The sequence below is a fragment of the Mobula hypostoma genome, chromosome 5 (genome assembly GCF_963921235.1).
Source record: "Mobula hypostoma chromosome 5, sMobHyp1.1, whole genome shotgun sequence".
Classification (NCBI taxonomy): Eukaryota; Metazoa; Chordata; class Chondrichthyes; order Myliobatiformes; family Myliobatidae; genus Mobula; species Mobula hypostoma.
In genome coordinates, this window is record NC_086101.1 from 165,729,226 (window position 1) to 165,754,443 (window position 25,218).

At 38.0% G+C, this 25,218-nt stretch overlaps 1 protein-coding gene across 3 annotated transcripts in view; it reads left to right on the top strand.

Annotated features, from left to right (window-relative positions):
• The window catches only part of tent2 (terminal nucleotidyltransferase 2), a 63,326-nt gene that overhangs the window by 29,559 nt on the left and 8,549 nt on the right, over positions 1-25,218 (top strand). For all 3 annotated transcript variants that reach the window (XR_010018090.1, XR_010018091.1, XM_063049330.1), the window contains 4 exons: positions 5,284-5,412; positions 6,297-6,340; positions 8,300-8,436; positions 12,212-12,303. Coding sequence is in view for 1 of the 3 variants with exons in the window: in XM_063049330.1 (XP_062905400.1) it covers positions 5,284-5,412; positions 6,297-6,340; positions 8,300-8,436; positions 12,212-12,303 (402 nt within the window). In the remaining 2 variants the exon portion in view is untranslated. The remainder of the gene's footprint in view (positions 1-5,283; positions 5,413-6,296; positions 6,341-8,299; positions 8,437-12,211; positions 12,304-25,218) is intronic.

The window sequence follows — 25,218 nt, forward strand, 5'->3', positions numbered from 1 at the left end:
CAGATGTAGCCAAATGCACATAGTTCAATGTATGGTATCTGGTCCTATAAATTTATTTTTAAAATGAATCATTTCTAAATTCAAGGATCTAATTTTGTGAAAATCATTCGTACACAGCATGGAAACAGGTTCTTTGATCCACTCCATCAGACCAACAATCACATAACTATTTCCAATTAATCTGTTCATTGCTGTGAAGTCTTGTTGCATGAAACATAACTACTGCATCTGAGTTGTTTTGTTTCAGAATAGCTGCAATGCATTTTAAAACCTTTGTGAATAAGGCATTCCATACAAATTTTTTCTCTGCATTTATATGCTATGTGAGAACATGTTTGCTTGGGCACTCAAAAATCTCTATAGATTTTTGAGCAGATTTGCATATTTTAGGATTGATCTATTAAGGAACTGTTCAGGATATAATGATCCAAATTATTTCTTCCTGTGCTAAAGACTTTCATGGTTATGATGTTTCTTCAGAACAGCAAGGGTTTTAGTAATATTACCCACTAGAGGTCAGTGTTGTTTCCTTGAATAGATTTTAGTGGCTGAAGGAATGTAAATCCTTTAATTTTCTCCAATCTAACTTCAAGAAATTTTACTTTCTTTCATAACTACAAATATAATCATACATCAACATTTTTAATGCATTCTGTGCTATTTTATTTTTACTTTGTGGGTAAAATCCTTTTTAAAAATTACCAGCAAAACAATGTTCTTAAAAATGAAAGCCATTGTGAAGCATCAATTTGCTGCTGTGAGGCTCTTCTGTTTAGATGAGCTTTGATAGAAAGTCTCGCTGTGGTTGAGGGGTTTTACCTATATGCAAGTATTTTAGTTCTGAGTGATTCCACGATAATTTAAATTTCTAGCATTCACGTACTCTGTTTGCCGTAATCCCTGATAGCGTTATTTGTGTAGAAATAGACTCGGACTGTTTCAATAATAATTAATCTTTAGTTTTCATTGTTAGCTTCTTGGTAAATTAGTTTATCTCTAAATTTTTCTGATATTTGTTTAAATTGCATTGGATTAGTTGAAATATTGTACAGTTTATTTACACTCTGGAATTTTATTTTTTTTTTTAAAAAAGCAATAATTGTCTATTGCCCAGCCAATCCATCATCAAATGAAAATCAAAATACCTGCAAATGCTGTACTTCTGAAATAAAAACACTATGTTGCAAATGCCCAGTAGGTCTCTTTCCCAGTTTTGACAGAGTCTTCGACCTGATTTATATTCCTGCAGATGCTGCCTGGTCTTCTGAGTTTTCTAGTGTTTTCCATTATTTCTGTCAATTCTTTGGTGCATTAATTGATGGGAGTTGAACACAGTTCTTTCAGAAAGTAGCATTTTGAGAAATCATACATTTGTAATTTGGGAGAAGACACGATAACCATATAATATGTGGAAGGAACAGGCGCTTTTGGAGCTATTATTCCCAAAGCATTCAATCCCTAGTGTTGGGAATAAAGGAATAGAGTGGGCTATTTATTCCACTAAATTTAGGAGTTTGTTCTACCACTTAATAATAGCCAGAATATAACCCAGTTTTCCCCCAATATCCTGTAATAGATGCATTTTTCAAAAATTGGCATCAATTTTTGCTGGCAGAAAAGATTTGTACCATTGCTGTTTCTGAAAAACCTTAGTACAATATTTGGACTATAACACCCTCATCCTATTTCCAATTGGCATAAGTAATTTCTTTTCTATTGTTTCCCCTTCCAATCAAGTGAATAAATTTGTTTTGACCATTCATCTGGGATTCATTGCCATAATTAGCCCATAACAGAGTTATGGTCTAGTTCACAACAGAGGGATGGGAACCAGTGCAGAGAGACAGAGGGGTGTAAAGTGAGCGTAGAAGCAAAAAGTACAAAGGGGAAAAGTAAAAGTGGCAGGCCGACAAATCCAGGGCAAGCATTAAAAAGGGCTAAGAGAGTTGTAAAAGAGCGCCTGAAGGCTTTATGTGTCAATGCAAGGAGCATTCGTAATAAGGTGGATGAATTGAAAGTGCAGATTGTTATTAATGATTATGATATAGTTGGGATCACAGAGACATGGCTCCAGGGTGACCAGGGATGGGAGCTCAACGTTCAGGGATATTCAATATTCAGGAGGGATAGACATGAAGGAAGGGGAGGTGGGGTGGCGTTGCTGGTTAAAAAAGAGATTAACGCAATAGAAAGGAAGGACATAAGCCGGGAAGATGTGGAATCGATATGGGTAGAGCTGCGTAACACTAAGGGGCAGAAGACGCTGGTGGGAGTTGTGTACAGGCCACCTAACAGTAGCAGTGAGGTCGGAGATGGTATTAAACAGGAAATTAGAAATGTGTGCAATAAAGGAACAGCAGTTATAATGGGTGACTTCAATCTACATGTAGACTGGGTGAACCAAATTGGTAAAGGTGCTGAGGAAGAGGATTTCTTGGAATGTATGCGGGATGGTTTTTTGAACCAACATGTCGAGGAACCGACTAGAGAGCAGGCTATTCTGGACTGGGTTTTGAGCAATGAGGAAGGGTTAATTAGCGATCTTGTCGTGAGAGGCCCCTTGGGTAAGAGTGACCATAATATGGTGGAATTCTTCATTAACATGGAGAGTGACGTAGTTAATTCAGAAACAAAGGTTCTGAACTTAAAGAGGGGTAACTTTGAAGGTATGAGACGTGAATTAGCTAAGATAGACTGGCAAATGACACTTCAAGGATTGACGGTGGATATGCAATGGCAGGCATTTAAAGGTTGCATGGATGAACTACAACAATTGTTCATCCCAGTTTGGCAAAAGAATAAATCAAGGAAGGTAGTGCACCCGTGGCTGACAAGAGAAATTAGGGATAGTATCAATTCCAAAGAAGTAGCATACAAATTAGCCAGAGAAAGTGGCTCACCTGAGGACTGGGAGAAATTCAGAGTTCAGCAGAGGAGGACAAAGGGCTTAATTAGGAAGGGGAAAAAAGATTATGAGAGAAAACTGGCAGAGAACATAAAAACGGACTGTAAAAGCTTTTATAGATATGTAAAAAGGAAAAGACTGATAAAGGCAAATGTAGGTCCCCTGCAAACAGAAACAGGTGAATTGATTATGGGGAGCAAGGACATGGCAGACCAATTGAATAATTACTTTGGTTCTGTCTTCACTAAGGAGGACATAAATAATCTTCCAGAAATAGTAAGGGACAGAGGGTCCAGTGAGATGGAGGAACTGAGCGAAATACATGTTAGTAGGGAAGTGGTGTTAGGTAAATTGAAGGGATTGAAGGCAGATAAATCCCCAGGGCCAGATGGTCTGCATCCCAGAGTGCTTAAGGAAGTGGCCCAAGAAATAGTGGATGCATTAGTGATAATTTTTCAAAACTCGTTAGATTCTGGACTAGTTCCTGAGGATTGGAGGGTGGCTAATGTAACCCCACTTTTTAAAAAAGGAGGGAGAGAGAAACCGGGGAATTATAGGCCGGTTAGCCTAACGTCGGTGGTGGGGAAACTGCTGGAGTCAGTTATCAAGGATGTGATAACAGCACATTTGAAAAGCGGTGAAATGATCGGACAAAGTCAGCATGGATTTGTGAAAGGAAAATCATGTCTGACGAATCTCATAGAATTTTTTGAGGATGTAACTAGTAGAGTGGATAGGGGAGAACCAGTGGATGTGGTATATTTGGATTTTCAAAAGGCTTTTGACAAGGTCCCACACAGGAGATTAGTGTGCAAACTTAAAGCACACGGTATTGGGGGTAAGGTATTGGTGTGGGTGGAGAATTGGTTAGCAGACAGGAAGCAAAGAGTGGGAATAAACGGGACCTTTTCAGAATGGCAGGCGGTGACTAGTGGGGTACCGCAAGGCTCAGTGCTGGGACCCCAGTTGTTTACAATATATATTAATGACTTGGATGAGGGAATTAAATGCAGCATCTCCAAGTTTGCGGATGACATGAAGCTGGGTGGCAGTGTTAGCAGTGAGGAGGATGCTAAGAGGATGCAGGGTGACTTGGATAGGTTGGGTGAGTGGGCAAACTCATGGCAGATGCAATTTAATGTGGATAAATGTGAAGTTATCCACTTTGGTGGCAAAAATAGGAAAACAGATTATTATCTGAATGGTGGCCGATTAGGAAAAGGGGAGGTGCAACGAGACCTGGGTGTCATTATACACCAGTCATTGAAAGTGGGCATGCAGGTACAGCAGGCGGTGAAAAAGGCGAACGGTATGCTGGCATTTATAGCGAGAGGATTCGAGTACAGGGAGCAGGGAGGTACTACTGCAGTTGTACAAGGCCTTGGTGAGACCACACCTGGAGTATTGTGTGCAGTTTTGGTCCCCTAATCTGAGGAAAGACATCTTTGCCATAGAGGGAGTACAAAGAAGGTTCACCAGATTGATTCCTGGGATGGCAGGTCTTTCATATGAAGAAAGACTGGATGAACTGGGCTTGTACTCGTTGGAATTTAGAAGATTGAGGGGGGATATGATTGAAACGTATAAGATCCTAAAGGGATTGGACAAGCTAGATGCGGGAAGATTGTTCCCGATGTTGGGGAGGTCTAGAACGAGGGGTCACAGTTTGAGGATAGAGGGGAAGCCTTTTAGGACCGAGGTTAGGAAAAACTTCTTCACACAGAGAGTGGTGAATCTGTGGAATTCTCTGCCACAGCAAACTGTTGAGGCCAGTTCATTAGCTATGTTTAAAAGGAAGTTAGATATGGCCCTTGTGGCTACAGGGGTCAGGGGGTATGGAGGGAAGGCTGGGTTCTGAGTTGGATGATCAGCCATGATCATAATAAATGGCGGTGCAGGCTCGAAGGGCCGAATGGCCTACTCCTGCACCTATTTTCTATGTTTCTATGTTTCTATAACCAAACTGTCACAGTAGTTAGCCGATGGAATAGTGGCATCAGCACTGGACTTCGAGCTGAATGGTCCTGGGTTCAGATCTGGCCAGCCCCTTGCACCTTTCCATCCATGTGGGTTGAGCATCCAGCTATCAACTTGGCCTTGTAAAAATAGACAAATGCAATGGAAATTGCAAAAAATGCCAGCCACAAGGAGCGAAATGGAACAAACTGTAGTATGACTGCCAAGATGATAGAAAGTAAACTGAATGAGTATTTGTCTCCTCATCTGGAAGTTTTGATTTTGTTCTTCTGTTGGATTAATAGAAAGAAACACTATAACATTATTACAAATGCACAGAGCTGGAATTTAAAAAAAATTGTTTTGAAACATGTTCTCCTATTATGTTTCCCTTAATTATCGTTTGTTTTGTTTTCATTCAGCTGAGAGCCGCGTTCGTCCTCTGGTGCTGGTAGTGAAAAAGTGGGCACGTTACCATGGAATAAATGATGCTAGTCGTGGCACATTGAGTAGCTATTCTTTAGTACTGATGGTATTACACTATCTACAAAGTAAGTCTTTTTATGGACATAGTTGATAATCCCAACATTCGGTATCATTCCCTAATTGCCTGTGAGAAGGTAATGGTCCTCCGCCTTCTTGAACCACTTGCCCACCTGGTGGCAAATTGGGAAGTGTAAATATTCAGATCGTCCTGTCTGTCCTTGTACACAAATCACTTGAGAACTAGCATGCAGCAACAACAGGTCATTAGGAGGCAAGTGGTATGTTACCAAGTAACATATGTCTCCCTCACGACAATTATAAAGGACCTTTGTGAGGGAGACATATTTGAAGCATTATGTATTATTTTGGTCTCCTTGCCTAAAATAAAGGATAATGTTGACATTGAAGGACTACAGCAAACATTCACCATACTCATTCCTATCATGAGAGAATCAGAATCAAGTTTATTATCACCAACCTGTATCAGAAAGCAATGTGCTAATATAAACCTCTATTGAGAAATATTGTGAATACCACAATGTTATGGTTTTTGATCAGAAAGTTTCTTTTTTAGTTAATAAGGTTCTTCATTAAGAAGTCCATCCTGTATCTGACCAGTTTGAGAGGACATATTTGAAAAATTAATTATGATCTCTCTATTTTATAAACGCCTGAGAAACCACCAGAATGATTTGCTGTTCATTAAGACTCTTTTGCTGCCATATCTGAATGCCATTCAGTTTCCCTGGCTATTTTTTTTGTATTGGTTTGCCCTGTTAATACTGATTTGCTGTGGACAATAACATAACTCTATGTAAACTCTACGTATCCAATTAGTTTTACATTTCCTTTAGCATTCCTAAAACATTTTGAGTATTTGTACATTACTATAGTGAATCAGTGTTTTGGTTGTAACCTGGTTTTCCAATTTTATTCCTTTGCTTTTAAGCTTTACCTGAACCTGTCATTCCATCTCTCCAGAAGGAGTACCCAGTAAGTACTATTCCTCGTTTGGACTAGGATGATGCTAATGGTAAAAAAAAAAATTGACCTCTTGTACTTTGATCAAAAGTAGGTATCAAAGGATATGGCGAGAAGGAATGTGTATGGGGTTGAGTGGGATTCGGCATCAGCCATGATGGACTGAATGGTCTAATTCTGCTTTTGTATCTTATCTCACTTATGACATAAAGTGATTTTGATTCCATGCACACTTGCGTATACCAGTTCACCTCTGATATGTTCACTCTCATTTCCCTCCAGAATTTGGGTCTTGCCCATATTTGTACCAAAACTGCACTATGTTAAGGAACTGAGTGGGCGTAATTGTACTCAAATTGAAACTGTCTTCTAAATGTACAATAGAAACTGTATTTAAAGCATGACCTTTGATCATGCTTTTTATTAGGTGTGGGTGTGGTAATAGGATTGTTTCCAGTACTTGTTAAGTCCAGCTCCTGGCCTTCACATGTGACTTAGCTACTAAGCTCAGCAGAACATAAGATATAGGAGTAGGCCATCCGGCCCGTTGAGCCTGATCCACCATTCAATAAGATCGTGGCTGATCTGGCCATGGACTCATCTCCAACTACCTGCCTCTTCCCCATCCCTTAATTCCCCTACTATGCAAAAATCTATCCAACCTTGTCTTTAATATATTTACTGAGGTTGCTTCATTGGGCAAGAATTCCACAGATTCACCACTCTCTGGGGGTAAAACAGTTTCTCCTCATCTCCGTCCCAAATCTACTCCCCGAATCTTGAGGCTATGTCCCCTCAAGATTCAAGAAACAGGAGAACTGTTTCTACTGGCAGAAGGGGCAAAGGCAGGTTACTAGCACCCTGAAGCCTGTCGCTTTGGTCAGATGGGGCTCGTTAGCCATAGTTGGCAGGTCATCTCGGAGAAGGAAAAATCTGATCCCAAACCTCCATTGCCTTGTGGCTATGCCCACTTGTGGGGAAGGCTTTGAGAGTAAACCCTGGGGAGAAATTCAGAGTTGCAGTCGCCAAGCCAATCCGATGTTGAGTTCAATGCTGACAGGCAACTTCTGCAATGCTGCAGGTGCTAAACTGTATTGGTCTCTGCCATTCTTTTGGATCCATCAGGTGCTTGGAGAGGGAGAGCCTGCTGCATGGGCAACGGCTTGCTCTCCATATTGTACTGCACTGACTTGCATATCATATAGACAGCTAGGATGCTGTATCCGTGGTTGACCCCGAGCAATAGAGGACCTCAAAATACATGGGGATTTGATATGTGTTTCATTAATTTTTATGACATGAACTACAATGCACCTTTTGTTGAGAGAAGATGTACAAAATTTGAAAGAAGGCCTGTCAGATCTCTGATGTTGTAGTGGCCTGGGCTTTGCAGAAAGTAGATTTATCAGGCAGTGGCTGCACTCCTGAAAAATTACGACATTAGCTACTTCTGCCTAATTTCAGAATGCATTTATTTAGACACTTCCTCATGGAGAATATCTAGACAAAAGCATTAAAGCAACCAGTTGCTTTAATAGTCTAAGCATCACAGTCATGCTCCAGACTGAAAATAAAACAGGTAATTTCCTAATTCAAGATCTCAGAATCAAACCTACAGTTTCAACCATAGCAGATAATTTACTCTGCTCACGATACGATGCAATTCAATTTTTGTTCAGTATACAGAGGGGAAAAATGGATAAATTAACTTCTGTTTTTTCAATGAGTGAAAAAGCATATTTGTCTTTTTCTGCTTTAGTAGTTAACCTGACTTTAAAAAATTAAAATTCATGCATGAAGGAAACATTTAGTAGTGTGTGCATGGCAATGCTACTAACTTGAAGTACAATATTAATGTCACAGAGAATTATGTGCATAATTCTTGCAGCTGCAGTTTTCTTGGTAGCTAAATTGTTTGATCATTTAAAAAATGTTCTACTTACTTTAAAAAAAACAATTTCATGCCCTTAGGAGTGCTTTGAGCCCACTATGCAGCTGCAGTTTGTTCACCGAAGAGGAAGCAACATTAGCCCATACAGCTCATTAAATAACTCAAATCTGGGAGATCTGCTAATGGGATTTCTGAGATATTATGCTACAGAATTTGAGTAAGTAGATTTTTTTAAGATAAAATATTTGTCCCACTTATTTTCTTGTTAACTAATGTTACTGAAATAAGGAATAAATGTTTCTCTCAGCATTTCCCTGACTTTAACTCATCTGTTATCTTGCCTTAACTATCTCAGTCAGTCATGGTCTTTACACCTTCAAACTTAATTCTTCCTAAGTTCCCTGACCAGCCACCTACATTGTGCTCTTGGTGAGCTTTTGTTCTTTCTGATGTACAGTGCTATGAAAAACTATTCAGCCCCAAATCCTTTGTTTTGCAAGTATGAGTATTACAACCAGGGATTTTGATCAATTTAACAGAGAATTTCTGTATGTGAATCACTGCTCCTTTACCAAAGTAGAGCCCAAAGACAGAGAAAATTGTAAAGCATAACAAGCTAAAAATTCAAAAACTGAAATGTCAGCAGTTCGAAAGTATTCATCCCACTTTGCTCAGTATTTGGTTGAACCACCTCTTGCAGCTATTACAGCCAGTAATCTTTTTGGATAAGTCTCTATTAGCTTTACACAACTTGATGGAGCAAGATTTGTTCATTACTCCTTGCAAAATTGCCCAAGTGTGCCAGGTTAGTTGGGGAGTAGCACTGGACAGCAATCTTGAGGTATGGTGCTACATTCACCATACTTTACAGTAGAGGCAGTGTTACCTGCCTGATGCACAGTATTAGATTTGCATCACTTAGAAGATACTCTAAGGATGTGGAAGGTGGTCTTTTGTGGTCTCATGAAACTAAAGTGGAACTTGCTGGCCTCAACACTAACTAGTACGTGTGGTGTACATCTAATACTATGCATCATCCAGGAAACACCATCTCTACTGTAAAGTATGGTGAAGGTAGCATCATGCTATGGGGATGCTTTTCAGCAGCAGGAACTGGAAATCTCGTCAGGATGGATGGGAAGATGAATGTTACTAAATATAGAGAGATCCTGGATAAAAACCTGCTAGTCTCTGCCAGAAAGCTTAAACTGGGGAGGGAATTCGTCTTTCAGCAGGACAATGGCCCGAAGCATGCTGCCAGAACAACTGTACAGTAGCTTCAAGTGAAGAAAATTGGTGTCCTTGAGTGGCCCAGTCGAAGTCCTGACTTTAACCCAATCAAATATCTTTGGCAAAACCTCAAGATGGCTGTTCACCACCATTCCCCAACTAACCTGGCACAGCTTGAGCAAGGGTAAATGGGCAAATCTTGCTCCAATCATTGTGCAAAGCCAATACAGACTAATCCAAAAAGACTACTGGCTATAATAGGTAGTTCAACTAAGTACTAAGCAAACAGGAATGAGTACTTTTGAACTGCTGACATTTCTGCTTTTGAATTTGTAATTTTTCATGCTTTGCAATTTTCCCTGTTTTTTTGGCTCTTCTGTGGGGGGCGGGGGGAGAATGATTCACAAATAAAAATTCTGATTTAAATTGATCAAAATCCCTGGTTGTAATAATCATTCTTGTGACCAAATGATTTGGGGCTGAATAGTTTTTCAAAGCACTTTACGTTGGCTGCCTGTGAATTGAATTTAAAATTTTCAACTTTGTGTCAAAGTTTCTGCATGATCTCTCACCCCCCCCCTTTTATTTCTGTAATCTTCAATTCAGTAGTTGTACCTTTTGTTATTTTGCCCTCTCCTACATCCCTTTCACTCCAAACCTGGAAGTTCTTCTCAGCAGCCCTTCAGTCTCTTTAGTCTCTCTTCCTTGTGATTGATAGACAAGTAAGGCACTGAAATTGGCTCTTCAACCCACCCTGTCCATGTCAACTTTTTGCCCTTTACACTTAACTCATTTGCCCACATTATGTCTATGTCTTTGTAAGTCCCGCCTTTTCTAGATGGTTCTTATAAGTTATATACATGTTGCTTTTGTATAGTTGTGCACAGGGAATCTCAGTGTGCCATTTCTTGGGAATGAGATGAGAAGTGTACCAAATGCTAAATCAGAAGATTGTAGGGAGAGGTGAGGTCAAGGAAGAGAAGTTAAAAAGAAAGAAAACATTTTAAGGGACGCAAGATTTTGCAGATACTGGAAATCTTCAACATACACAAAGTACTGTAGGAACTAAGCAGGTCAGGCAGCATATATTAAAATATGCAGTCAATACTTCGGACTGATACCCTTCATTAGGATTGGAAGCCAGAATAAAAAAAAAAGTGGGAGAGGAGGAGTACAAGCTGGCAGTTTTCGGTGAAACCAGATGAGGGAGAAGGTGGGGGTGGGGAGAAATGATATGAGAAGCTTGGAGGTGATGGGTGGAAGATGTAGCAGCTGAAGAAGAATGAATCTTGTAGGAGAGAACAGTGGAGTTAAGGGAAGAAGGTAGGTAGCCAGAGGGAGGTGTTAGGTCAGTGTGGGAATGGGAAGTCAAACTGAAATTGGCTGCAAACTATATAACCTACTACAGTAACTCGCTCTATTCTGCTTTCATAGCCCTTCCCTACCCTCCCTCTCTCTCCCCGCCCCCCCCCCCACAAGACCTTTACCACCAAGAACAACAGTTGCAGCAGACACAAGCACACCACCAGCATGTTCCGTTCCAACTTGCACATGATTCTGACTTGGAACTAGCCCTCTTCCTTCATTATAACAGGATTTAAATCCTGGAACTTTGAACTCAACACCATTCTGGAAAAATGTTCACCAGAAGGACTTTTGCACATTGGTTGGTTAATAGTTTTTGTGTGTAGTTTTTCATTGACTCTTGTATTTCTTTGTTTTCCTATGAATGCCTGCAAAAACAATTAATCTCAAGGTAGAATATAGTGGCATCTAAGTACTACTTTGAATATAAAATTCCTTTGAACTATGAACATTGTGGTTGACGAAGGTGGCTTGCCATCACCTCCTTGGGTCACGTGCAGGAAATGCTGACCTAATGGCAACATCCATGTACTATAAATAAAGTAAACCTGCAATGGAGTCCTACTTCTATCCAGATCTAGAAATTAAGACCGCCATTTTTAGCCTAAGATAAAAGCTGAATATCTTGGTGACGGTTATGCTGCTTCAATTTTCTGAGTTCAGATTTCAGAAAGTGAGTGAAGGCAGCAGGTGGAAGTTGGATGCAAATCAGTGTTGGAGCCAGAGATGCAAGCTGTAATGTTCAGCTGTTATAGCATAGATAGTGTGTAAATGCTTGCCAGGGGGAGAAGTCCTTCACTGAAGAAAGATGCAGCTTACATTACTTGCATACTATTTTGCCAGTGAAGATTTGTAAATTGCATGGGTTGAGTGCATAATTAGCATTTTTATGTCTGTATTTGTCACTGCTAGCTTCTTTGCACAAAAGATGTGAATTGTGTGCAAAGGTTATTTTCTCTTTATAAAACAGAGAAGCATGATTTTGGAAGAATCAAATGCACTGTAGGTAAATTGAAGCAAATGTAGGTATTCTAATTCTAAAGAAAGGGTAAGAGAATTTTAATTTTGGTTGGCCTTATTTGTTCTGGCTCCCACAACTATTCTAATGAATGCTTATTAAACAATGTCATGATGGCATTTAATGTCATGACTGGAAGATAAATAGACTAACGCTTTTTTAAAAAAATGACACCGATTTGAAAAAAATGTGCACCATTATGTGAGATGCAAAAATAATGAAGCATTTATGTATGATTTCTGATGCAAGTGTATTGTAAATAACACAAGAATGATTTCAGATATGAAGGAGAGGTTTGCACTATATGTTAACTAACTAAAGCAATTGTTTCAAACTTGAATGTTAATAATGTATATATTTTCTGACTCTGATCTTTCAGTTGGAGTAATTCAATAATTTCAATTCGTGAAGCCAAAGTGATTCCCAAAACCAATGAAATGGAGTGGAAAAATAAATATATTTGTGTTGAAGGTATGTATGTAATAATTTTGCAAGATATGAACATTTTCTACTCAATGCTTAAAGTTGGTTGTGGAACTCTATACTTTATAAAGGTTCTGAGCATCCCAGCCGTAGTTATTAAAATTTAATCAGAAGTTTAAATATAGTGCAAGTGTCATTTTCAATGCAAGGAACATATAGACCTGAACGATTTAAAGGACACTTACACCAATGTTTGTGTTTTACGAACCAGAGAGGTAATAACTTGGAGGCTCCTTCAATTAAGTACAGAAAATACATAGGTACAAAGCACTGTATGTAGTAAAAACTATACTTCTCTCTAGTATTAATACCACTGTCCTTTATGTTTATTTATGCACTTAAAATCAGAATAATATTCAGAATTTTTACTTAAAAGTTGTGAATTCCCTAAAACAACTTAGTACAGTTGTGCTTCACTAAAGTAAATGAGCAAAACCTATTCAATTTCTATTTTCCAAAGTTATGACTGTAAAAATATAAGGAATAGGAGCAGTAGTAGGCCATGCAAACCACCAAGAATGCTCTGCTATTAGCCTGATCGTGTTTGAATTTCTATCTGAAGTACTAATTCCCTACACAAACACTACATTCCACCGCGATGCAACACTGAGTGTCATAGGAAGTCATTCCTGCCTGTGGCCATCAAACTTTACAACTCCTCCCTTGGAGGGTCCGGCACCCTGAGCCAATAGGCTGGTCCTGAACTTATTTCCACCTGGCATAATTTACATATTATTTAATTATTTATGGTTTTATATTGCTATATTTATACTCTATTCTTGGTTGGTGCAACTGTAACGAACCCTGATTTCCCTCTGGATCAATAAAGTATGTCTGTCTATCTATCTACATTCCAGTTCCTTTAATGCCAGAAATGCAACAAATCCGTATGTTACTGAGGTGTTGCCTTCTTAGAAAACAGTTTGTATCGTGGTTCTTTGTAACTCAAGCACTGTGCAAATTTTCACAGTATGTTTTTTCATTCATATTTTGTATTCATTCAGTTTTTTATTCTCACATATATTCTGTATCCACCATTTTGGTTGTGATTGGTCATTTATGTGAGGGCAATTTTCCATCAGCCAAACTACTGTAACACAAGGGGACAATGTATATCAACCTCTTAAGATGACTCAATCTTCATGATCGTTTAGACTAGAGAATTGAAAAAAAAATTCTCATTTCATTCTTAAAAAGTGTAATATACAAAAGAGTTTGTTTAGCTTTTCTTTTCAATCTCTTTATTAATTTTAGAATATATAAACAAAACATAGCAATGATACAAATAATAGGAGATAAATTGTTACACTTACAAACAGTAATCGTAAAGTCCAATAATGAAATTTGACAAAACTCCCAATCATGTAAAACTAACAACGGATAATACAGATAAAAAAAAACTAAAAAAACATGAAAAAGAAAAAAAAAAATCAAAACCAAACAAAAAACCCCAACCCAGAAGAAAGACAAAATTAATCAACTAAACTAAAAGACTTGGGCAAATCTAAGAACTTAAAAATGAAAAAGAAGAAAACCTCAGTGCCGACGACTCCATTCCCCTCCAACAACAATACAGAGAAATAGAATAGGTTTGGAAATAAAGATATTACATTAAGTGAAAATGCTGAATGAATGACCTCCAAGTTTTTTCAAACTTGATGGAAGGGTCATAAACTGCACTTCTAACTTTCTCCAAATTCAAACACAGCATAGTTTATGAAAACCAATGAAATACCTTAGGAGGGTTAATCTCTTTCCAATTCAATAAAATAGACCTTCTGGCCATTAAAGTAAGAAATGCAATCATTCTTCGTGATGAAAAGGTGAAATTATTTAAGTCTATCATTGGTAGTCCAAAAATAGCAGTAATTGGATGCAGTTGTAAGTCTATATTTAAAACCGTTGAAATAATATCAAAAATATCTTTCCAATATTTCTGCAACAGGGGACATGACCAAAACATGTGGGTTAGAGAAGCTATCTCGGAATGACATCTGTCACATATTGGATTAATATAAGAGTAATAACGAGATAGTTTATCTTTGGACATATGAGCCCTGTGCACTACTTTAAACTGTATCAACACATGTTTAGCACATATAGAGGATAAACTAACCAACTGAAGAATTTTTTCCCATTTCTCAGTCGGTATATTAATCTCAAGTTCTCTTTCCCAGTCAGCTTTAATTTTATTAGAAGCATCAGGACATAAATTCAAAATTATATCATATATGATTGCTAAACACTTTTCTGAGAGAGATTTAAATCTAAAATTTTTTCCAAAATATCCGTTGGATATGGATGTGGAAAATTAGGGGAAACAGTAATTAAAAAGTTCCTAATCTGTAAATATCTGAAAAAATGAGATCTGGGTAAGTTATATTTATTAGAAAGTTGATCAAAAGACATAAAACAATTATCCATAAATAAATCGCGAAAAGATATTATACCTTTAATTTTCCAATCAGAGTAGGCTTGATCCATCGTGGAAGGTTGAAAAAGAAAGTTTGACAAGATAGGGCTTGCTAGGATAAATTGATTAAACCCAAAAAATCTTCGAAATTGAAACCATATACGTAAAGTATGCTTAACTATTGGGTTATTCATTTGTTTATATAATTTAAAAGAAGTAAAAGGAAGTGAAGTTCCTAAAACCGAACCCAAGGAAAGCCCTTGTAATGAATTAGATTCAAGATTTACCCAATGAGGGTTTAAAGATACGTCCAGATCTCGTAACCAAAATTTTAAATATCGAATATTAATTGCCCAATAATAGAATCTAAAATTCGGGAGGGCAAGCCCCCCCTCCTTTTTAGACTTCTGTAAATACCTTTTATCTAACCTAGGATTTTTATTCTGCCAAATATATGAGGAAATTTTTGAATCTACATTATCAAAAAAAGATTTTGGGATGAAAATTGGGACTGATTGGAATATATACAAAAATTTAGGCAAAATGATCATCTTAATAGCATTAATCCGACCAATCAAAGACAAAGAGATTGGCGACCATTTGGTAAATAACAGTTTAATCTGATCAATTAAAGGTAAAAAAATTAGCTTTAAATAAATCTTTATATTTTTTCGTAATTGTTATCCCTAAATATATAGATGAATCATTAACCAGTTTAAATGGTAAAAATTGATAAATAGGTACATGCTTATTTAAAGGGAATAATTCACTCTTATTAAGATTCAATTTATAACCAGAGAAGTTACTAAATTGAGCTAACAAATCTAAAATAGCAGGAATTGACTTCTCCGGGTGAGAGATGTATAGCAGCAAATCATCTGCATATAATGATAACTTATGTATTTCGTTCCCACGGGTAATACCAACAATATTTGGCGAGTTACGAATAGCAATTGCTAAAGGTTCAAGAGCAATATTAAATAGCAAAGGACTAAGAGGGCAACCTTGCCTAGTGCCACAAAAAAGATGAAAAAAGGGAGATCTATAATTATTTGTACAAACCGAGGCTACCGGGGAGTAATATAACAATTTAATCCAAGATATAAATGTCAAATTAAAATTAAATTTCTCAAGAACATTAAATAAATAAAGCCATTCGACTCTGTGAAAAACTTTCTCAGCATCTAAAGAGATAATACATTCCGGGGTGGTAAATGAAGGGGTATAAGCAATATTCATTAACCTCCTAATATTAAAGGATGAATAGCGATTCTTAATGAATCCGGTTTGATCCATATAAATAATTTGAGGTAACACCTTCTCCAATCTAGTTGCTAGAATTCTTGAAAAAATGTTAGAGTCTACATTCAAAAGAGATATCGGTCTGTATGATGTACAATCAGTAGGATCTTTATTCTTTTTAAGAATTAAGGAAATAGAGGCTTCATAAAACGATTGTGGTAATTTACCTAAGCTGATTGCTTCCTTGAATATTCTAGACAACTTAGAGGAAAGAATGGAGGAAAAAAATTTTTTAAATTCCACTGTAAACCCATCCGGACCGGGTGCTTTACCAGAATTCAAAGATGAGATTGCAGTTATTATTTCTTCCTCTGAAATGGAAGTTTCTAATGATAGGGACTCTTCGGGTGATAATTTCGGAAAACTCAATTTACTTAAAAAGTCATGCATAAAATTAGAATCATGAGGAAAATCAGAGTGATATAAAGAGGTATAGAATTCTTGAAAGGTTTGATTTATCCCAGCATGATCCACTGTGAAAGTATCATCCTGTTTACGAATCTTAGTAACTTGATGTTTAACTGAATCAAATTTCAAATGGTTAGCCAGTAATTTACCCAATTTATCACTATGAATATAAAAATCACTCCTAGTTCTCATTAATTGATTTTCGATGGAGGATGTTAATAATAAGCTATGTTCCAATTGGAATTCAACTCTATGTTTGTACAGCTCCTTACTGGGAGAAATAGCATATTTTTTATCGACTTCTTTAATTTTATCAACCAACAAAAGTATTTCATTGTTAACACGTTTTTTCAAACCAGCCGATAGGAAATGATCTGACCACGGATATAAGCTTTAAAGGCATCCCAAACAGTTCCATCGGAAACTTCGTCCGTAGTATTAGTTGAAAAAAAGAAATCGATTTGCTCCTTTATAAATTTGACAAAATCTTGATCTTGAAGCAAAATAGGGTTAAATCGCCATTGTCGGCTAGTACAGGAGGTGTCCATTAACTTGATGGAAAGTTTCAGTGGAGCATGATCTGAAATAACAATACTATCATAATTATAATCAAGTACATCTGGAATCAAACGGGAGTCAATCAAAAAATAATCAATTCGGGAAAAAGAACGGTGAACATGTGAAAAAAAGGAGAATTCCTTGTCATTTGGATGTAGAAATCTCCAAATTTCTAAAATCCCAGAATCCAACATAAAAGAATTAATAATAGTAGCCGACTTGTTCGGTAAAGCCGGACTAGCTATGGATCTGTCCAACATGGGATTCAGACATAAATTAAAATCGCCACCCATTATCAACATATACTCGTTTAAGTTAGGAAAGGAAGTGAATAATTGTTTAAAAAATTCAGGGTAATCCACATTCGGAGCATAAACATTCACCATAGTGACCTTTTTATTAAAAAGTACCCCAGTAATTAACAAAAATCTGCCATTAGGATCCGAAATAATGTCTTGATGAATAAATGTAATTTTGTTTAGCTTTTCTGTACGCCCTTCACTCTCACTCCATTGCCACTGCTTTCATTCAAGTTTAGTTTGGGCCATTAAAGCATAAACATCCTTCTAATTGTTTCACCTTGGAGGAAGCCATTGAACTGTATTTTAAAGATGCTTGTATTTATTGCCAGTTGTTTTAGTTGGCAGTTCTTTTCTGTTGGCTATTCAATAAGCACTGCTATCAGCTTTCACTGTTGCAAACCATAAGGCACAGAGCTCAGTTTTTTAATGGGTTGCTAACAATGCCGTTCATGAGATATGACTTATATTTCTTGCAATTACTGGACAATCTGTGAGATTGATACTCCCCTGTTGTAGATTGTAACTTGTTTAAAATGTAACAATCCTTACTGTAATACTGCACATAGTGCTAATGCCTTATATATTTTAAATAAGTTCATTGTTACCAGAAGGTGTGGAGTAGACATCGGTCAGGGTGTTGATTATAAAAGTCGGGAAGTCAGTTTGTAGCTGTATAATTGGTCAGGTTACATTTGCAATATTGGTTGTGATAGTATAAAAAGCACATGGATGCTTTGGAAAGGGTGCAGAAGAGGTTTACTAGTATGTTCCCTAGTTTAGAGAAAATAAACTATAAAGAGAGGTTGGATGATATATATATATATATATATCTCCCTCTCTCCCTCTCTCCCTCTCTCCCTCTCTCCCTCTCTCCCTCTCTCCCTCTCTCCCTCTCTCCCTCTCTCCCTCTCTCCCTCTCTCCCTCTCTCCCTCTCTCCCTCTCTCCCTCTCTCCCTCTCTCCCTCTCTCCCTCTCTCCCTCTCTCCCTCTCTCCCTCTCTCCCTCTCTCCCTCTCTCCCTCTCTCCCTCTCTCCCTCTCTCCCTCTCTCCCTCTCTCCCTCTCTCCCTCTCTCCCTCTCTCCCTCTCTCCCTCTCTCCCTCTCTCCCTCTCTCCCTGTTGTCTTTTATTCATTATTGTTATACCAAGATACACTGAAAAGCTTGTCTTGCGTACTGTTCATGTTGACCAATTGATTACGCAGTGCAGTAAGGTAGAACATAGTAAAAATAATATTAATGCAGAACAAAACCTAAAAGCTACAGAGAAAGTGCAGTGTAGGTAAACAAAGTACAAGGTCATATCAAGGTAGATTGTGAAGTATGGAAGGTCTATTCAAGAGACCGGAAACAGCAGCGTAGAAGCTGTGCTTGGGCCTGGTGGTACATGTTTTCAAGCTTTTGTATCTTGTACCTGATGGGAGAGAAGTATATAAGATTATGAGAATCACATAGAGTCGGTCTTTCTCTTAGGATGGAAATGTCAGATATTAGATGGCATAGTTTTAAAGCTGGAGTGGGGAAATTTTAAGGAGGTTTATAATTTTTCACACAGAGAAAGGCAAGAGCATGGAATGTCCTGCCATGGGAGTTTATAGTAGCTCATATGAAAGCAACATTTAAGAGGCATTCAGATTGACACAGGAACAGGTTTAAAAAAAAATAATGGACATCGATTGTGTGCAGTCAGATGTACTGTTTAAATTCAGTCATGATGAAAGGCCTCGACCCAGAATGTCGACTGTTCATTCCCCTCCATAGATGCTGCTTGATTTGCTGAGTTCTTCCAGCATTTTGTGTGTGCTGCTTAAGATTTCAAGCATCTGTAGAATGTCTTGTGTTTATGATGGGCTAATGGAGCCTTTTCTGCACCGTCCTGTTTGGTGTTCTTAATATGGCCAGACTGGAGGTTATGAACATCTCCTTTCATCCATTGGTTCTGATCTAAATTTAGACACTTTCTTCTCTTATAGATATTTATTCTACAAAATCTGTAAATTGTTATAACTTGCTACAGTTTAAAGAAAATCACAGCGCTAACCTCAGAGGATACAGAGCGCTCATTCCATCTTGAATCTTTGAGTCTTGGTAGATGTGAAGTGAAATAAAGTACTGCAAAGTGTTGTAGTCCATGCAGCTAATTTAAATCAAAAATAAACCAGGTATATTAAGAGCATTTATTTAGGTTGTTGTTTTAAGTAAGTATAATTAAACTTTGGAATTGGGTAGCAACTTGTACCTTTTAATAAAGTTAGGTCCTAAATAAAACCTACATGTTGACTAGTAAAATCAGATGGGCAAAGCTAACCTGGATCAGAAGCTCATACTGTGCTTTTGTTTCAGTTTTGTAGAAAACCAGGTTCTGGAGCCAAACAAGGAGGAAATTGTGCTGAACTTGGTATTTCTATAAGACTGTAAGACAGAATTGGGCCACTTGACCCATCAAGTCTGCTCCGCCATTTGATTGTGGCTGACTTCTTTTCCCTCTCATCCTCATTCTCCTGCCTTCTCCCGATTACCTTTGATGCCCTTACGAATCAATAGCCTATCAATCCCTGCTTTAAATATGACTTGGCCTCCACAACTATTTATGGCAATGAATTCCTCATATTCACCACCCTCTGGTTAAAGAAGTTCCTCCTTATCTCTGTTATAAAGGGACACCCTTCCATTCTGAGGCTCTGGTCATAGACTCTTGCACTAATAGAAACATCCACTCCCTGTCTATTCCATCTAGGCCTTTCAGTATTGAGTAGGTTTCAGTGAGATCCCCCCCCCCACCTTATTCTTCTAAACTCCAGCAAGTGCAGACCTGGAGCCATCAAACAATCTTCATACGTCAACCCCTTCATTTTCAGGATCATTCTTGTAAACCCCCTCTGGACCCTCTCCAATGCTAGCACATCAGATCCTGATGAATTTCATTCTTCAATGTTTAAAAAGTAGAGGCTAGTGCAATAATTCGTTCATTGATTTTAATTTTCCAAAATCCCTAGTTTTGGGGATAATTTCAATAGAATGGAAAATTATGAAGTATTCCATCATTCAAAAGAGAGAAAGCTGGAAACCACAATTTAGTTAGCTTTACATCTATCATGGGAAAAATATTAGAAGATATCATTAAAAACGTCATAGTTGAGCACTTAGACAAAAAGATAACACTGGACAACAAAGATTTTGCTTTCTGATTACTTTTGGGTGTATCTTATGGATTTTGGGCTGCTGATCATGAGAATCACCATGAAATTTTCCTATCATGCACCATTTTTTGAAATTGCCTATATTTATTATTTTAATTCATAATTCAGGTCAATTAAAATATTACCTAAAATGTAAACTGAAAAATTTTCTATCTTGTCCAGGCACGCCTATGCGTGCTTGTGCAGGGCAGGTGCTGCATGGCAGGACAGGTTTTAAAAGGGCAATAAAAGCATCAAGCACACACCCTGCTATGCATTGCATTTGCGTGTATATCAGTTTGCGATCAGGTTGATGTGCATGGTCTACGCACGTAATATATTATGTGGACTCATTATAATAAAGTAATTGTATTTTCAGGAGTATTTGTAATAGCAAAATATCTCGCCAATATTGTGACAGCTGTGATACTTTTGTTATATTTGTGGTGCGTATGCGCTTAAATCTCAAAGACTGACCATGACTCCTCTTATTAAGAAAGACTACGAGCTCTACTTTGGGTGTAAAATTGGTAACCAAGACAAAGCCTGGTCTCCTCACATTTGTTGCACAACATTCTCTGTTGATCTTGGAGCTCGGCTCAGAGGTATTTGGAAGTCACTGTCCAAGTGTGGCCAAGATGCAGCACAGAGCGTCATAGGAAGTCATTCCTGCCTATGGCCATCAAACTTTACAACTCCTCCCTTGGAGGGTCAGACACCCTGAGCCAATAGGCTGGTCCTGGACTTATTTCATAACTTACTGGCATAATTTACATATTACTATTTAACTCTTTATGATTCTATTACTATTTATTATTTATGGTGCAACTGTAATGAAAACCAATTTCCCGCGGGATCAATAAAGTATGACAATGACTATGACTACTATGATATGATATGGCAAGAGCAGAAGGACCATGACTGACCAGTGTGTTTGGTTTCTCTGCTAAAAACCGGAAATACATCGAATACCCCAAACTCCCTTCAGCCATGAGACCTGTGCCGCAATGTAATAGTCTTCCAGTGACCTGGAGTCTAGAGAAGGCAGGCGAAGATGCCACGATGCACGAGCCCAAAATTGAAAACAACACTGATTCTGATACAGATTTTGAACCCTTTATGTTGAGTGAGCCTCATCTGATCTAGTCTGAGGCTACGTCCACACTAGACGGGATAATTTTGAAAACGCCAGTTTCGTGTAAAAAAAACAATAGGAATCTACACCAGGTGTTGTTGAAAATACCTCTGTCCACATTAAAATGGGTATTTGGGCAAATCTCCTCCTACTGGGCATGCGCAGGACACATCTACAGAATTACCCGCTTCGCCGAGTACACCTGACTCCCGACAGTTTGGACCAAGCAACAGGTGATGGCTGCAACATGTTTGGTGTGGAATCTCCTCGTGAAAGACTTGGTGTGTGTTTGTCCAGTTACAGACTAGAAAAACTTAAAAGGAAATTGCCAAACGATGGACAGCTGTTGGCTCTCGCGCAGGAGGACTTAAAACTAAAAAAAAACTGGAGCGTATGGAGGCAACCGACAGGGAGTTCATGGACAGCATGACCCGGCTGACGATGAACATTGAAAAACTGACTAACTCTGTTGCAGAGGGATTTGCAATGATGAGGAATATGATGGCCCCCCCCCCCACCGAGTACTTTTCACTGCTACAGTACCAGCCTCACAGCCACTACAATAGCTACACATACGGACACATATACCCCAACGTGGCCCCACCAACATCTTCCCCACTCCCACAGAGGGGTCACCCTGGAAACATTTCCTACAACCATAGTCTCTTCACCGATGAAAGGGACGACAGCTACAACTAAATGCAATAAGGCTTGTTACTGGGCAAAAGTGAAATTTGCTCTTACCTCATTTGTTTGCCTTTACTTTTGCCATGTCTTTCTGTATTATTTTGCTATATTTAACATGTGCAATAAAACAAGTTACTGAGCAAAAGTGATTTTATTTTTACCTGAATAAAAGTGAAACTTACAATTTTCCTTTTTTGGCCTTAACATTTTCACGTCTATGCCAAACATAAGCTACTTAAAGTGACATTTTGGAAGTAGTGACAATTGCACCTATTGAATGTTTGCACAAGCAATACATTAATAAAGCACCTTGTTAAATGTATAAAACATGTCTGCATCAGTGTTATCTTGTATTTCCATACAATGTTACATTAGGCTGTTACACATCTACTGTCAGAGAAGTACTTGCATAAATAGGTAAACTACCTCCATACAAGCAAGGACAGAAAACAGGGCAAAGTGAGTATACTTATTTATTCAGTATTCAGTAAGTTATGGGTCAAAGTATTTGGTGAGTACATTTCTAACTCTTCTGGCTTCAGTCTCGTTGCCATCTGTTCTGAAATTGTTAGGTTGTGTGGGGGGTTGAAATTAACGTAGACAATAAAGTAAACAACACATGCATAAAGCCGTCCGCCATCGTTGGAGGTTGCGTTCAAGAAAACAATGAAATGCCGCGCTGCCACCACCATCTGTTCTGGCACGTCATGGCAGCGTTTTTAAAAAGAGCCGGTTACTCCGTACACACTACACTGGCCATTAGGCGTTTTCAGATTTATTGACTCTGGTGAGCATTTTTGAAAGGCTCCGTTTTCAGGGGAGGGAGAAACAGAATTACTGGGTTCACGACTGTCATCAGGCTCAAAAAATTTCTATGAATGATTTTGAATATTTGAGACAGATGTTTCCCAGAATAACTGATAACCAAGATTATGGAAGGCATTTTTGTTGGTTCACAAATCAAACAGGTCTTTAAAGAGAAGCAATTTCTAGTAGTACTGGAGAAAATCGCATGGAAGACATTCAGGGATGTTGCCAAAAATTTCCTTGGCAACTACAGAGCACGAAACTATGTACAGCTGGTTGCCATCGTGCTTCAAGCATGCAAAGCCATGGAGTGCAACATGTCACTAAAGATTCATTGGCATTCCCATTTAGACTTCTTGCCTGCAAATGTTGGTGCTTTCAATGATGAGCATGATGAAAGGCTTCACCAAGACATTGCGGTCATGGAGAAATAGTATCAGGGCAACAGGAATCCATCAATGTTGGCGGATTATTGTTGGACACTTAAATGAGAAGCCTGAGATACTCAGTACAAATGAAAATAATTATCAAAACATTTTTAGCTTAGTTAAACTATTGCAAAGCATCACCACTGTTATGCATTTAAAGACATTATATTCGATAAGTGTTAGTTTCTTGTTTCTGCAAATTCCTACATGATACAAGTAGTCTGAAATTGTATTTGTATTCAGCTTCAAGCACATTATCATAACAAAAAAATCTGAGGAAGCAACACCTTAGTGTAATTATGCAGTTTTTTTTTGAAGTAAGGTGGATGCTGGAGAATTGGTAGATGAATTCAGCAGATTACTGTAGGTGCCACATTAAATGTATTGTAGAAATTTAACATCTTGTCCTGTATTGGTGTGAGTGAAGTTTGGCTGGTTAACAGAAACAGGATAGTTATAAATGGATTTTTCTTAATCAAGTAGTCAAGTACGGGGATTAGTGCTGGAGCCTCAACTGGGCTGGATGGTTTACTTCTACTCGTAAATTGCATATTCATAAAAGTGGTCTTTGAGTTTCTTAAAGAAACGTTAGTGCTGATTGCTAAAGGCTCGGTAAAAAGATAGCTGTTATTAGCTGACTATTTGGAGGCTGGAGAGGCAGAGGCTTTAGGAATGAACTTCGTGATTTAGGAGTATGGTCACTGAAGGCATGGTGGCCACGGTGGTACAATGTGAGTATATAGAGCTTGGAGGGCTTTAGAACTTGAGGTTATAGTAATTTGAAGGGACAGGACACTTTAATTTGTTACATTGTTTAACCAGAAGTTAATGTAGGCCTGCAAGCACAGAGATGAGTGATGAATGGGGAGGTGCCTGTCAGGAACTGACAGATAAGTTTGGATGACCATCTGCCTTCCAAAGAATAGAAAGTGATGGTAGGTGTGTTCATTGCCTAGCAGGCAATTTAGTCTCCACCTTGCTAAATAGCTAATTTCATTATAAGCTTAAAAGGAAAGAACATGAAACCACTGCTCAGATTTATAATTAAAGCTGATTTCCATGGAATGGAATTGAAACTATCCACAACCTTGGTGGACTTGAGTTTCATGCTGTTTAACAAAAAGAGGTTATGTATGGGTAATGAGAGCTCGTTGTGAGTTAGAATATGTGTGTTGATTTAGAGGCAGTTGGCTGATGGATGGGAAGAACCCAGGAAGGCATTAGACTTGCATAAATTAAGGAGGGGAATAATATTTTAAGGCTTCATCAATCTTGTTTGTTATATTTAGAAATTGTTGCACTGTTCTCAAGTTGGGTTTTGTTTTCTAAGATATTAAAAACTTCTTAAAGCAAATTTTATTTTACTACATAAATTCTTTTGTTTGCTTTCTCAAATGGTGAAAATTACATAGGTCAGTACAGTACAGGAATAGGCTCAACAGCTCATAATGTTTTTGTCCAAGCTGATGTCAAATTAAACTAAACCTTTCCTGCCTGTACAAGATCCATATCCCTCTGTTTTCTGCGTAAAAATTGTTTGTACATAATTGTGTCTAAAATGCCATTGTTGTATCTGATTCCTGGTCCTGGACATTTCCTTTAAATTTTTATAACCTTACTTTAACTGTGTCCTCTAGTTAACATTTCTACCATGGGGAGAAAAGGATTTTAATTGATTACCATACCT